The 15,578-nt window shown below is 40.9% G+C and overlaps 1 protein-coding gene across 11 annotated transcripts in view; it reads left to right on the top strand.

The window, feature by feature from the left end:
- The window catches only part of PLD1 (phospholipase D1), a 203,633-nt gene that overhangs the window by 97,412 nt on the left and 90,643 nt on the right, over window positions 1-15,578 (top strand). For all 11 annotated transcript variants that reach the window (XM_067738041.1, XM_067738037.1, XM_067738038.1 and 8 more), the window contains 3 exons: window positions 5,390-5,542; window positions 8,300-8,449; window positions 9,157-9,240. In XM_067738041.1, coding sequence (XP_067594142.1) covers window positions 5,390-5,542; window positions 8,300-8,449; window positions 9,157-9,240 — 387 coding nt within the window. The remainder of the gene's footprint in view (window positions 1-5,389; window positions 5,543-8,299; window positions 8,450-9,156; window positions 9,241-15,578) is intronic.

Here is a 15,578-nt window from a genome sequence, read left to right as displayed (position 1 = left end):
CCGTGAGCCATGGCCGCTGAGCCTGCGCGTCCGGAGCCTGTGCTCCGCAACGGGAGAGGCCACAACAGTGAGAGGCCCGCGTACCGCAAAAAAAAAAGAAAAAAGAAAAAGAAAGAAATGGAAGCCTTGATCTGGTCCCTTTTGTCATTTATTGAGTGCCTAACGTTTGCCAGGCTGTATTCTAGCCGCTGTGAGAACAGTGGTGAACAAGACGAGGTCCCTGCCCTCACAGAGCTCTGTTGGAGGGGAACGCAGGCAGTGGAGAAGCTGACAAGCAATGTGAACGACATCAACGCAAGTGGTGATCAGAGCTTTGAAGGAAAAAGAAGACAATGGGATAATGAGGGACTTGAGGACTGCAGATGGCGACTTTAGCTCTGGGAGCCAAGGAACTGATGTTTGAGTTTAACCTCTATGAGAAGGGGCAGCCCGAAAAGATGGGGGGGAAGACTTTGTTATATAAAGGAAATACACCTCCCCGACTTTTAAAGTCTGGATTATATCAGACTTCAACCAGGACAATCTAAAAAGATATGATCCTCCCAGGAATGAAATGTGTCATCATTTTAAATTGTATAAATCTTTCCATGAAGCTTGAAGCCTTGGTTCCATATGAATAAGTATTTCCTGAGTCACATTCGTGGGGTATAGAATGTCAGTACCAAATAAAGATGATAAGATATAGCTGACAAAATTTGTTTCGAAAATTTCCCACACTAGAAGGCTATTGGTGTCTAAACGGGAGTTTACTTTTAAGGGCAACACTCGGTCATAACTCTTTTTGTTATTTTCATATCCATAAAAAACCATTCTGATTGCTTTATATATTCTATATTGACAGATTGCCATAAGGCAAACAAGGCAATCAAACTTTCAGTCAAGTTTCATAATGACCTTGTCTCAGGCACAAGTAGAAAGAAAAAAAAAATGGCAAACACAGCAAACATTTCTTCCCACAATTTAAAACATCTACTTAAACAGCACATCCTATTGATGGACTAGATGATGTTTCTTATCTCAAATAATGTCTTAAAAGAAAGAGAGAGTTTTTAACACATTTAGCATTTACTTTACTGAACTGTGAACTATACCAAGAATTACAATTTTTAGACAGTGACAGTGTCTAAATGATTTCATTTACTCTCTGGGGCCCATTTGTACAGCCATTATTTAGGCAAAAGGATTGCTTTGCCTGAAGACTTGCTCTCGGCCCTGGGAAGATACCAGTGGACGTGACACACATTCCCTGCTCTCAAGGCTCTCATTTTCTAGTGGAGGAGAGACAATAAACAAGCAGACATAAATAGTTCCAGATGGTGATAAGTGCTATGAAGAAGCTAAACAGGATGGAGTAGTGGGTGGGATGGGAGCCCAGGAAAGCCTCCCTGTGGAGGAATGTTTAAACCAAAGGTTGATAGATAGGAAGGGACTGCCCATGGGAGGATCTGGAAGAAATAATTTCTGGGTGAGGAATAGCAAACGTGGAAGCCCAAAGAACAAGTTTAGCAAGTCTCAGGACCAGTGCGACCACCGTGGTGGGAGTGAAGGGGAGGAGACGAGGCTGAGAAGGTGATGTCTGGCTCATGTGGGTCTCTCTCTATCTTAATGACACGGCAAGTAGTAGCACAGGCGGTCACATCTTGTTAGAACAGACCGTAATCTCACCTTGTTTAGAACAAGAGTACTCATAAAAGCTCACGTATATTGGTGCCAGGCATCGTGTTAAGCAACGTCCATGAATCATCTCAGTGATTCCTCACAAACACTTACGAGCTGGGCATTATTGTTATCCTCATTTTATGGATTTAGACCTCAGGCTCAGTTACCCAAGTTCACAGAAGTGCACAAGTGGCAAAACCGGAACTGGAGCCCAGGGAGGCTGACTTCAAGGCAGACGCTTAGTCCCTGAGCAGCAGGGACTGACCCCCTGAAGGCTGCTTGTTGGATTCCTTTCTTGATGCATATTCTCCTGTTAAAGAAAAACATCTGTTGACAAAAGAGAGAAAAGCGAGAAACCAGAAGAGGTTTAACGAATGGCATAATTAAGAAGAGCTTTAAATAAAGGCCACGCATCCGTTCACCTTATATCTAATGACTGTTGTAGAGAACAACTCATCCTTGTCCAAACGGAAACCAGTATCTTTGGCCTTCAACTTTCAAACTCCAGCAGTCACTACTAAACTGTTCTGTATTTCCAGGCTCCACATCTTGGACTTTCTTTCTCAGTGTGACAAACCTGCCAGCTGTGGTTTTCAAAGCCTGTGGCTCCTTCCCCGTCAGCAATATAGCACACTGGAGCTCTGGGCCTGTGCCCTGCTGTCTGCTCTCTAGCTTGCATTGAAAGTCAAGCTGGGACAAGGGACTGTAGCTAAAGAAGGACCTTTACCAGATATGTGATCCATCTACTCTCTTTTAACCTTGACCATCTCTTTATCAACAGGCAGCTACATGTCTGGACTCATAACTCAGCCCCATCAGAATGCCCTAGTTACCATGTGATATCATGGCCTTGGCATTTATATTGAGCAGAGTTATGAGAATTCTTATAAAACATAAATTTCTGCATTTGCTGAAAATTATTGAGAATGTTATCCATTAATATTGTTCAATTGGCTTATTAGGTTCCAAGTGAGAAACTTCCTTTGGAATTTAGTTTTATGGTGGGCGACCTCCTTATGTCCTTAATTTATTCATTTGATAAGAAAAACCAGGAAGGGACTTCCCTGGTGGCTCAATGGTTAAGAATCCGCCTGCCAGTGCAGGGACATGGGTTCAAGCCCTGGTCCGGGAAGATCCCACATGCCGCGGAGCAACTAAGCCCGTGCACCACAACTACTGAGCCTGCGCTCTAGAGCCCGCGAGCCACAACTACTGAAGCCCGCGCACCTAGAGCCCATGCTCTGCAACAAGAGAAGCCACCGCAATGAGAAGCCCACGCACCGCAACGAAGAATGACCCCTGCTCGCCATGACTAGAGAAAGCCCGCGCGCAGCAACAAAGACCCAACGCAGCCAAAAATAAATAAATAAATTTACAAAAAAAGAAAAAAAAAGACGGAAAAACCAGGAAGCTCAAACCCACATTGGCATGCCATCACCATAATTATATTAGTGTTGTGGTTAGGTATTTGCTTTCTGTGACATTGATATTTTTCCTTTTTATTAACCATAGCACATGTATGTCCTTTATTATGTTATCCTAAATCCATCCCACGCCCTTTTATTGGAAAGGAGACAGCCTATATATTAAAAAACAAATGAATTAAATGAAACCATGTGGAAATCAATGTAGATTTGTCTACATTAAATCCCAAATTAGAGAGCCACTAAAATGTAATGTGGTTAGCAATTTCAGTAATGATTTGTTATACATTTCTTTTAAATGCTGAGTTCACATGTTACGTTTACAGTATTAGTCAATTTATGTTCAGGTGTTCTGGCCTTACCTATTTCATAATGTGCTTTACGTTGCCTAGTGTGTGATATAATACTCCCATTGTTACTTTATTTAGTTATCGACCGATTCATTTGATCACTATACAATCTCAGGTGAATATGATGTTACATGCAGCTTGACAAAGTTGCCATTTGTTTTCACTTCAAATCAATCCCACCCTTTCTCTCTCGCTCTTGCCACTGTCAGTGTCACGCCTATCATCTGCGTCCTGACTATGCAGGGTGAGGTCCTAACCTCAGCATCCCCTTCGAGTCTTGTTAGAATGCAGAATCTCAGGCCCCGCCCCAGGCCTACCGAATCAGAATCTGCATTTTAACAGGATCCCCTGGTGATGCATATTCACAGTGAAGTGGTGAGAAGCACTGTTCTCTATTACTACAGCAGCTTGCTAACCTGCTACAGGACATCCTTCTTTATCCTTCAGACCTTTCTTTCTAAAATATAGTTCCCATGATTTATTGTCCCATTGCCTTGCCAGGGCAGGAGGATTCCTTTATTTAAAAGGCATCTGGGTGTTGTTTTAGAAACACAGATTGTCCGGCCTTTTTAATGGATCTGTGGTAGGGCCTAGGAATCTACTGTTTTTTTAACGAGCATCTCAAGAGATTCTGATGATCAGGCAAGTTTAGAAAAAACTGGTTCCATGATGTAAAGTCATCCTCCTTCACATGGCCTTCAGACCCTCCTCAGTGTGGCCTTTGCCTGTTCCCCACGCCCACCCCACCTAACTTCACTGTCCATTTTCTCATACTACACCTCCTGAAACCCCGGCCTCTTCCAGACTTTCTTCCAATACAGGCAGCATTCCCACACGTTAGAGCCTTTGCTAACTTCCCTCCATACGGGATGTATACCTTGAACCCTTTGGGCTCTACGTGATGGGCTTCTTCCTGGCCTCCCTCAGACACCAGCTCTTTGGGAGAATGCCACTAGCTCATTCTCTTAGTGAGAACTAAGGACTCCCCCCTCCTTACACACATCACTTTTTGCTTTTTTCCTCTAGTACCTATCCATTCAGCCTAGAATTGTCATCGTGCCCCACTAGCCTAATAAGCTCCTTTGAGAACATGTCTGATTTATCTTTGTGTTGTTTCTACCTCTGCCCGAACTCCCAGTTTATCACTGTACTTTTGCATCACGAGGCTCTCATATAGATATTGGATTGAATGCCCATATACTTTTGAGAGACCATGTTCCACTGAGCATCATTTATTAATGGTCCTTAAAGCCACCAATAATTTGAAATGAACAACAATATGTAGATTTTTGGATGCTTACTGGATTTTCTTGAAAGGGGGGTTTTACTTACTCAGACTCATTGGCCTCTTTTTTTTTTTTTTTTTTTTTTTTTTGCGGTACGCGGGCCTCTCACTGTTGTGGCCTCTCCCGTTGCGGAGCACAGCCTCCGGACGCGCAGGCTCAGCGGCCACGGCTCACGGGCCCAGCCGCTCCATGGCATGTGGGATCTTCCTGGACCGGGGCACGAACCCGTGTCCCCTGCATCAGCAGGCGGACTCTCAACCACTGCGCCACCAGGGAAGCCCCTCATTGGCCTCTTTTATGGTGGTTTATTTTAGCAAACACCAACCCATTACACTTTTCGAACAACTATGGCGCCTGCTTTGCATCCTATTAGCGCTGCCTGCCCATATCAGGGGCATTCTTCCAGGATTTGCCATTAGTGTTTAAAGAGCTAATGAATTATTTTGAATTGCTTGGTGCCAGTACTTCTCAAAAATCACACTAGGAAGATTTTTTATTGTTTCTTGTTTTATAGTGTTTTCATATTTTTTAAAAAATAGATCCCTTGTGTAAAAAATAAAATTATGTTTACTGTCTGCTAGAGTGTTTACTTCAGATGTGTCATAATAATTTGTTCTTTTTGTTTCAGTATTTCAGTACAACTTTAAAAATACTTATTTCCTTCTTACAGGTGGTTGATAGTAAAAGATTCCTTTTTACTATATATGAAACCAGACAGTGGTGCTATTGCCTTCGTACTGCTGGTAGATAAAGAATTCAGAGTTAAGGTGGGAAAGAAGGAGACGGAGACAAAATATGGACTCCGAATTGATAATCTTTCAAGGTACAAATTGGAAATATTTTTAAAAGATTTCTCTAAAAGCAGAGTTTTTCTCCCAACCTTAAGTGAAGAAGATGGTAAAATAATTTAGATGTTAGAAAATTGTTATTTAGAACTCATTCTCAATCAAAAGTGATGAAACTACTTTTCTTTTTGTATATTTTTAAGATGTGAATTACATATGTACACGAGTCAGAATAAAGGATCCCATGTGTTGCTATGTGCCTGTTTTAATAAAATATATGCCTATTTTAACAAAATTGACTACCCAATAATACCAATTTACCAAACAGATAAGGAGTAATAATTCATATTTTTAAAAAGTAAAATTTTACTTTATAAATGGATATCCTTTTATTAACAAAACATGTAAAAAGTGATTTGATTAGAAAAATTCTGTTTACATACAGATTTTAAGAAAGATACCTTGAAGGATACTCAACTGTACATTTACTATAGATTTTATTAGCGAGTGTGTGTGTGTGTGTGTGTGTGTGTGTGTGTGTGTGTTGATAAATGTTTGTTTCTGGAAGACTGTAGTTATACAATATACGTGTCTTTATATATACATCTGTCTCTATGAAGTTCAGCCTCATGTGTATAGATACTTATACATTTCTCTCTTTATACACACTGACATTAAATATATATATATATTATATAAATATGCTACTCAGTAATATGTTTGCATGTGTGTTTGTGTGTGTGAAAATAAGTGCTGAACTTCCTGATCTCTGACAATAGAAGGTTCAGGATTGGTTATTGGAAATGTAGTGGTGCTGCCAATAAACCTCCCTCCTGGGAATCCCTGGTGGTCCAGGGGTGAGGACTCTGTGCTCTCAGCTCTCACTGCCCAGGGCCAAGGTTCAATACCTGGTCAGGGAACTAAAATCCCACAAGCCGCGTGGCACGGCCAACAAACAAACAATCAATCAAACAAAAAAAACCCCACCTCTCTCCTGGTACTGTACTTCCCTGTTTTCTGGGGGACCATAGATATCAGGCCACAATTCTCATTGGTCGCTATAACAGTTACTTACTGGCCATCTTACCTCCATCTCCCATCCTCACTCACTTGCACACCCTTGCCAAATGAATCCATACAGATCCAGGTTTCATCTGCTTCCTCCCTGGTGTAAGTGGTCCTCCTCATTGTATCAAACAAGCCTAAGTTCCTCCATTTACAATCAGGCCTTCTGTCTCTCTGCCTTTATTAGCAACCCCTCCCTAATACAGCCTTTCAGTTCTGTGAAGACGGTTCTCTTCACCATCCCTTCTCACACATTTTTAAATTCCTCTTCACCTTTCTTCTTCCTATCTCCATGTTTGAAATGTTTCTTTTTTTTTCTTAACTCTGACTCACATCCTGTGATAAGACCGCTGTTTGTCATTATCTCTTCTACAATATCTGTTTCTCATAACTGGTTTTCAGAGGCATTTCAACTCAGTTGGAGTAGTACTAGCATGTTGGCTCAAGCCCAGGCACTTTCCATGGCCTCCTGACCTGCCCGCAGAGTCCTGTGTCGGCCCTGCGGCGGCCGATGGAGAATGCCTCACTGCTCCCAGCACCACCACGTCTCACCTCGCCCCTCGCCACCCCCCAGACAAAAGCCAAGCATCAATGTTAGGATGTTTGGACATCCCTAATCTTTATAAATAATTATTTTGGGGTCTGTGAATATAGCCCCTCCCCTGCTTCTCATCAGGATCATTGCATTTCCCCCCAAAGGCAAACTCTCCCTCCTCACTCACAGGGCTTTTATACTGAGGTGGGTTTCTCCCTAAATGGCAGAGAGACCGCTGGCTCCAACACCTTGTTTTCTCTGAACTTCAAATTTGGATAACTTATTTCCACCTCTTGGTGGTAATCACCATGTCTGACATTTGTCATGTAATAACTCCTTATGATCTCCTACTGTGAATTTTTTTTCAGCACTTATAAATCTGTAACCATTTAGGATAGTTTAGTCATTGGCAGTAGAAAAATCCAGTGCATTCTGGGTTACATCAGAAGTAACTAATAAGCCACGTTAACCATGGCTGATTCCAAGCTTCCAACTATGTCCCTGAGATGCGTTTTCCTGGCCTTTCTCAGCTCTGTCTCCTGGGATCTGCACCATCCTCAGGCTGGTCCCCTGGTGGTAGCAAGATGGCTGCCTCTTACACTCAAACCAAGTTCAGTGGAAGGGAAAGAATCTCTTCTTGGCATTTCTGAGCAAGTCCTTGCATTTATTCTCACTTGTTGGGTGGAATTGGCTAATGTCCTCATCCCTGAACCAATCTTTGAGATCAGGGGCTGGAAGATGCCATTTTGTTGGCTTTGGTGGATGCAGAGTAGGGAAGGGAGGCTGAGGGAATGGACACCAGGCAGTCCCAAGGGAAATGTCCTCTACAGGAGCCAACAACTCTCTAACACTTCGATGTAGGACCTCACCTTATGTCTTTTCCGTTGTCCACCTCACAGTCTAGCACAGCGAGCTCGAGGCCTGTAATAAGTGCCTTTACACAAGTTTGCATAAGTGAATGAGGGAATAAGTAACCTGAAGGTTTGTTTTCACTACGTTGAATATAGTTTTAAATCCTGCCAAAAACGTTTTAAAATCTACTTTTCTGATATAGGTAAGGTGCTCTTTGCCTAAAATTTTCCACTTATGTTTGCTGCAGTAACAAAACAAAATGGGACATGTTTAATTCTTAAATTGTTTAAAGAGACAGAACACAGAGTGACCATTCTTTTCCACATTTTGGTTTTCTTTGAAGGACACTGATTTTAAAATGCAACAGCTATAGACATGCTCGGTGGTGGGGAGGGGCTATAGAAGAATTCATCCATAAACATGGCCCCAACTTTCTCAAAGATCATCGATTTGGGTCTTATGCTGCTATCCAAGAGAACACTTTAGCTAAATGGTAAGATCTTTTTGCTCTAAGACTATCACAGTAGTCATAGCATTTAATATTGTAGGGGTCTAAATTCACCTGGAATCAATTTTTGAAGCTGTGAAAAGATATTATGCACTATACTTAACAAGGGACTTTCTTTATAGGACTACCTGAGCAGCACTTAGTTTTCCACTTTTTGCTTTTATGATTTTTTACAGAGAGCTTTAGATAACTAGCTTTAGATTTTGAAGTTTGATTTACAAAGTTAATTTCATACATTTTCTTAATGATGCAAATGGAAAGTTTATTTAAGTCATTAGCCATAATTTAAGAAAGAGAATTTACTTGCCAGGTAATTCTTTTAAATGAAATCCTGCTTAGCATGCTTTTCTACCCATGGATTAGAAGCTGGTCTGCTTTCAGTCTCAGAAGAACAACCGTGTGTGAGTTCGACAGGATGGGAGAATTCATCTGACCCCATACGATGATAAGACCAATCAATGCGTTATTCTCTCAGCAGAAAAGAATCAGGTTGCCTACTTCTGTCTACTTACTGTACTTCCTACATAGCAGACAGAAGGTGTTTTCAATCCTTGTTTCCAGTTATACAAAGTAAACTGGTGGTTTTGTAGAAACTCTAGGCAGTGGCTTCCATCTTCTCTTTTGCCATACGATAGATTCCTTTTTGTTTGTTTGTTTTGTTCAAAAAATGAAACAGAAAACTTGTCTTTCAGGTATGTTAATGCCAAAGGATATTTTGAAGATGTGGCAAATGCAATGGAAGAGGCCAAAGAAGAGATTTTTATCACAGATTGGTGGTTAGTATTTGTCCCTGGGGAGTTTGTTTGGAGGTCTCTATGTTTAGGAATATAGAACAGTGTTGTGCTGTTGTAGAATTGTACATTAGGAAAGACAGCAGTACTCACAGGTGGTTTGGCCAAAGTCTCAACTAATTAACTGTAGTAGCCTCCACTAAAAGGTCTTTTCAAAAAACCTGGCACCCATATATATTCTTAAAATATTTCGTTTGAACAGTTTTGTTTTTGTCTTTCCATTTGGAAGCAGATAACCCGTATTCATTTTAGTAAAGATTATTTTGCAATGCAAATATAGGTGTAGAGGTAATGGAAAATAATCTTCCCTGGGTATCTTTCCTCATCTGGTTATGTCTGTCATGAGGTCCAATGAATATGCTTCCTCTGAATTGTCCCTTTGAAATTAGAATATTCCCATTTGCCTATTCTATTAAAATATCCATTGTAATGGTTAGCTTTTTTGGAGATGCATCATGTTTCAACTTTCTAATCCCCTTTAAAATCATCCATGAGAGTTATTATGTTTATTAAAGCCACTGAAAGTCTTGTACCTAAAACTCATTTAGCTCTTGGGAAATTTTCCTCCTGGAGTGGGTGTAGGCTTTGTAGTCTGACTTTAGTTCCAATTATCCATCTGCCTGGTTAGTTAAAACCCATTGCAGATGCTAACATTTGCTACAATGGAAATGAAAATGTCTTAAATATGTTTTTCTTCTAAGAACTTAGTTGCTTGAAATGCCCCCTGTTTTTCCCTATCCTGTTTCCTTCCAAATGCTCTCTTGTACTGAACTATGAAAATACCTTCATAATTCATTTCCTCCTAATTCTAGGTTTTTCAGGGAGGGGAGAGTAATTAGGAATGTGAACGCATCTTCTTCTACTGTTTTGCCTCAGTGATGAGGAAATCTGTAATTCTAGGGTAATGCTTTCCCAATTGGCACTATTGACCTTTGGGGCCAGATAATTCTTTATTATGGGGGTGTTGTTCTGTGCGTTGTGGGATGTTTAGAACCATCAGTATCCCTGGCTTTTATCCACTAGATGCCAGTAGCAAGCTCCCAGTTGTGATAACCAAAATGTCTTCAGCTGTCATCACATGTCCCCTGGCAGGGCACAGTCCCTCTTGGTTGAGAATGATTGATCTAGATTCAATAGATAGGGTGTGTGATAGTCAGCATGTCTGAGAACCTGCTTATTCTCATGTTTATGGAGGACCTTAATCTTGCCCTTTATATTCTTGCCAAATTTTGTCTCTTCTGTCAGTTACCAGGAATAAAAGAAAGTTTCATACTTAGAAGCTACCTCTTTGGTTGAATACTTTCTAAACACGTATGAGAGTAGATTCAAGCTTAATGTAGTAGGTATGTCCCTTTAAAAAGTATTTCTGAAAGTTTGACAGGGACATGAAAGAGACTGAAAATAGCATTTCCACTGAGCCCATATTTTCATGTTTTACACAAGCAAATAATATATATTTTGAAGGTTCTGAACACTAAAATACAGACTCATTTAAACATCTAAAGAGATGGAACCTTGAATGTTTTTTCTTCTGCTGTCAGCAAGAAAATAAATCAGGAGGTTATTCCTTTTTCGTGACTGCACTAGGATAACATCTTATTACAGCACTCCTTGAAATAAAACCTTTGCAGGAACTTCCCTCATAACAAGGAAGAAAATACTTGTTGTGCAAGTATGTTGCAAAAGAGAGCATTCAGAAACTTTATCAAACCCTGATGTATCTGGGTCTGAGAGAGTGAAAAGCATAGTGAGAAGGTGCACATGACCTTTCGAAGTTTCCAACCTAATTCAAGAGACATCATATACATGAGTGAAAACTGTGTTAATCTGTTTCTAAAACAATTAGTATGCAAGCAAAGGCAGATTTAGTGAAATGAGAAGCAACCTGGGACCTAGACGCTCTCAGTTTCTTTATTTGTTAATTCATTTAACCATCCATCTTTTCATTTGTTAATTTATTCACTCATTCATTCCAGAGCTATTTAGTGAGCAGCCTCTATGACGGGTACTGAACAAGGCCACGTGTACAGAAAGATGAAAGACAAGCAGCCCCTACCCTGCAACAGTAGAGAGTCAGGAAGTCATGTGTAGAACAATGGATTAGGGCAGTGACTGAGCCTGCAGGAGCTGTGGAAGCTTCAACGGACAGAACGCTGGCCTGAGTCCTGGGTGATGGAGCTGTTCAGTTTAAGACAGTGAATGTTTTTGACAGAGGGATAACCAGGACCAAGGCATAGAGGGGTGAGAGAGCAAAGCAATTTTGGAGGAAGGTAGAGGTCGTAAACAGCTTAAGCATAGCATTCTTTGGGATGGTGGGTGGAGATAGCATTCAAAAGACGGGTTAGGGCCAAATTGTGAAGGGCCCTTGATGAGCTGCTAAAGAGTTTGCATTGTTTGAACACTGGAGTCCTTTGAACTCCAGTGCAGTCCCTTGAACACTGGGAATCAGTGAACATTTTTAAGCATGGGAATTTTAGTCAAATTTGTTTTCTAAAAGGGACCATTTTGGTTATAGTGTAGAAGATGAATTGAACAGTGGTTATAGAGACCATCTAGCGAGTTATCGTTGTGGTCCAGGAGAGGAATGGTGAGAGTCTCTGCTCAGACCGCCTTAGGGGCCTACTATTACTAACTTGGGGCAAGTCATATTCACCTTTATAAGGGGTCATTTCTAAGGCATAGTTGAATAACATTAACAGTAAGTAGCTACTATTAGTTGAATTCTTACTAAACGCCAGGGACTGTGTTACAGATGAGAAAAGTGAGGCTCAGTGGGGCCGATTAGGAAACTGCCCGTAGCAACACAGTCTGTACGTGCTGGTGCTGGCTTGGATCCAGCGTGTCTGCTCTAGTGCCCACATGTCCTGGAGCTGCCTCTCCAAGGAGGCGACTGCACCGCATGGTGTGCGAGATCCCTTTTAGCTCTGACATTTTTTAAGTGCAGATTGGATTTTTTTTAAGGTGCTGGATAAAGTAATAATCAGATTTGGGTAGATTTAGTCAGAAGACATTTTCTGAAGAGGTAAATTCTAAGGTAGGCTGTCAGGTTAGAAGAGAGAATGATTCGTTAAACAGCCCAGACTATCTGAAAATTAAGGTGAAGAGTAAATCCTAGCTAGAAGTTGAAGGTATCAAAAGAGGTAGTTTCTGTGTAAGGATTAGTGAACATTCCTCACTTGTTTATCTGTATCTACCAGGAGAACATGTCTTATATGTCTTTTCTGTGCTTGGTGCTACTTCACGTCACCTGTGAACTACCCAGTGTTCACTGGAGTGAGTCCTAGAATGAGGCTGGGCGCCAAGATGTGGCTTCCAGTCCATTGCTTTAACTTAGGATGGATGTATAAAGCGTGGCTTAGATCACCTTTCCTCTGGATGATGGTGATTCTCATTCCCACTGGTCAGCAGGGATGTTTGGAGCACGTGTGTTGAGTCTTTGCCTAGATTAGTTCTCTGCCTGGCCCGTCGGTGGTGAGGGTACAGGTGGGGTCTGCCACAGTGTCTGTACTGAGTCCGTGCATTAAACAGGCCAGAGACAGACTGGATTAGTAAAACTGGAGAAAAAGAAGAAAAACAATAAACAAAGATATTTAAAGGGGAAGTTTATCAGAGGAACAGGAACAGAAACAAGGTCTCCTTTGAGCTGGAGACAAAGGCTCTAAAGTGAAAAACAAACTCAACATTTCATTTGGACTGGCTCACAAGCTAATACTATTCTAAGTAGGAGACACATTTACGTTGATTTTAATGTTATGTTTTTCAAATGGTGGGTTGCGACTCTTTAGTAATTATTATTATAATTATTATTTTTGTGTGTGTGTGGTATGCGGGCCTCTCACTGTTGTGGCCTCTCCGGTTGCGGAGCACAGGCTCCGGGCGCTCAGGCTCAGTGGCCATGGCTCACGGGCCCAGCTGCTCCGCGGCATGTGGGATCTTCCTGGACCAGGGCGCGAACCTGTGTCCTCTGCATCAGCGGGCAGACTGTCAACCACTGCGCCACCAGGGAAGCCCTTTAGTAATTATTTATTAAAAGAATTGGGCTTCCCTGGTGGCGCAGTGGTTAAGAATCCTCCTGCCAATGCAGGGACATGGGTTCGAGCCCTGGTCCAGGAAGATCCCACATGCCGCAGAGCAGCTAAGCCCGTGCACCACAACTACTGAGCCTGTGCTCTAGAGCCCGTGCTCTGCAACAAGAGAAGCCACTACAATTAGAAGCCCATGCAGCGCAACAAAGAGTAGCTCCCTCTCGCTGCAACTAGAGAAAGCCAGTGCTCAGCAACAAAGACCCAACGCAGCCAAAAATAATAAATAAATTTATTTAAAAAAAAGAATTCAGTGGGTTATGTTCAGAATTTTATTTAAATAATGAAATAGGATAAGAAAAGGAAGGAAATAAGAGAACGGAAAGTTGCAACTTAAGTGGCAGTAAGGGTTATTTTGTGAAATTTTTATTTCAGTAGTCAGTAGAAGACTGATTGATAGGTAGGTAGATAGATGAAAATATTGGGGTGGATTCATAATGTATTCCTGTGGATTATGACCCAAAAAGTTCAAAAGCCTCTGACTTTCAACAGGGTTGGCAAACTTTTTCTGTAAAGGGCCAGATAGTAAATATTTTAGGCTTTTCAGGTCACATACATACAGTCTCTGATGTATATTCTTCTTTGTGTGTGTGTGGGGGGTGTGTGTGTATGTGTGTGTGTGTGTGTGTGTGTGTTTAATAACCCTTTAAAAATGTAACAACCATTCTTAGCTCATAAGCCATACTAAATAAAACAGGCGATGGACCAGATTTGGCTCATGGAGCACAGTTAGCTAACCCTTGTCTTAGAAAGTAGATTCAAGTTACTGTATTATATCAATACTAGGAGTTAAATATATGGTTAACATGAGAAACTGTCAATCTGTTTTCCAAAGTGCTTGTACTACTAATGTATGAGAGTTTCATTCCTCCTCATCATTGCAAGCACTTGGTACTGTTAGTCTTTTCTAATGTTAGTCATTCCAAAGGGTATGTAGTAGTCTCTCACTGTGGTTTTAATTGGCATTAGCAAGGTCTTTTCATGTTAAGCATATCTTCCTGTGACTTTTGGACATTTGTTTAGCTTTTTTGGAAACATATTAAAATCTTACCTTTCTTTTTTTATTGGATTGTTTTCTTATTACTAAACTGTAGAAGAACTTTATACAGTCTAGTTACAATTTGCTCCACTTCATTCTGGCCTCCATGTTTTCTGATGAGAAATTCGCAGTCATTTTGAATCATTGTTCCCCTCTTAAATAATGCATTGTTGGGCTTCCTTGGTGGTACAGTGGTTGAGAGTCCACCTGCTGATACAGGGGACGCGGGTTCATGCCCCGGTCCAGGAAGATCCCACACGCAGTGGAGCAGCTGGGCCCGTGAGCCATGGCTGCTGAGCCTGTGTGTCCGGAGCCTGTGCTCCGCAATGGGAGAGGCCACAACAGTGAGAGGCCCGTGTACCACAAAAATAATAATAATAATAATGCATTGTTTTTCTTCTGAGTGCTTTCAACATTTTCTTCCTGCCTTTTGTTTTCAGCAGTTTGATTATGGTATTTGAATTTATCCTGTTTGGAGTTCACTGAGCTTCTTGAATCTGTAGGTTTATATCATTCATCAAATTTGAGAAATTTTCAGCCATTTTTTCTTCAAACTTTTTTCCTGCATTTCCCTCTTTCTCCTCTTTTTCTGAGTCTCTGATGACATAAATTGTGTCTTTTAGTATTGTCCCACAAGTCTCTGAGGCTCTGTTCATTTTTTTCAATCTTTTCTTTGTTATTCAAATTGGATAATTTCTATTTATCTGTCTTTAAGTTCACTGATTATTTCCTTTGTCATCTCTGTTCTGGTACTGAACCTATCCAGTGAGAGTTTGGTTTTTTGTAATTGTATTTTTCAGTTTGAAATTTTCTCTTTGGTTTTTATTTATATCTTTATTTCTTTGCTGAGACTTTCTGACCATCCATTCATTTTAAGAGTGTTCACCCTTACTTGTTGAAACATTTTTATAATATCTGGCAGAGAATTACATTAAATAATTCCAACACTTATGTCATTTTGGCATTGGCATTTGTTGAATGTCTTTCCTGCAAGTTGAGATTTTTCTGATTTTTTTGTATGCCAAGTAATTTTTTACTGTATTCTGGAAGTTTTGAATATTATGACTCTGGGTCTTGTTTAAATCTTATAGAGAATGTTGATATTTTTGTTTTAGCAGGAAATTGGCCCATTTGGGTTCATGCAGAATGTTGCAACCAGTCTTCTACCTGTGTGTTTTTAATGTCAATTTTGTTTTCAAAGC

The sequence above is a fragment of the Pseudorca crassidens genome, chromosome 5 (genome assembly GCF_039906515.1).
Source record: "Pseudorca crassidens isolate mPseCra1 chromosome 5, mPseCra1.hap1, whole genome shotgun sequence".
NCBI classification, from domain to species: Eukaryota; Metazoa; Chordata; class Mammalia; order Artiodactyla; family Delphinidae; genus Pseudorca; species Pseudorca crassidens.
The sequence above is the reverse complement of the archived record's forward strand: the minus strand, read 5'-3'. Positions and strand labels throughout refer to the sequence as shown.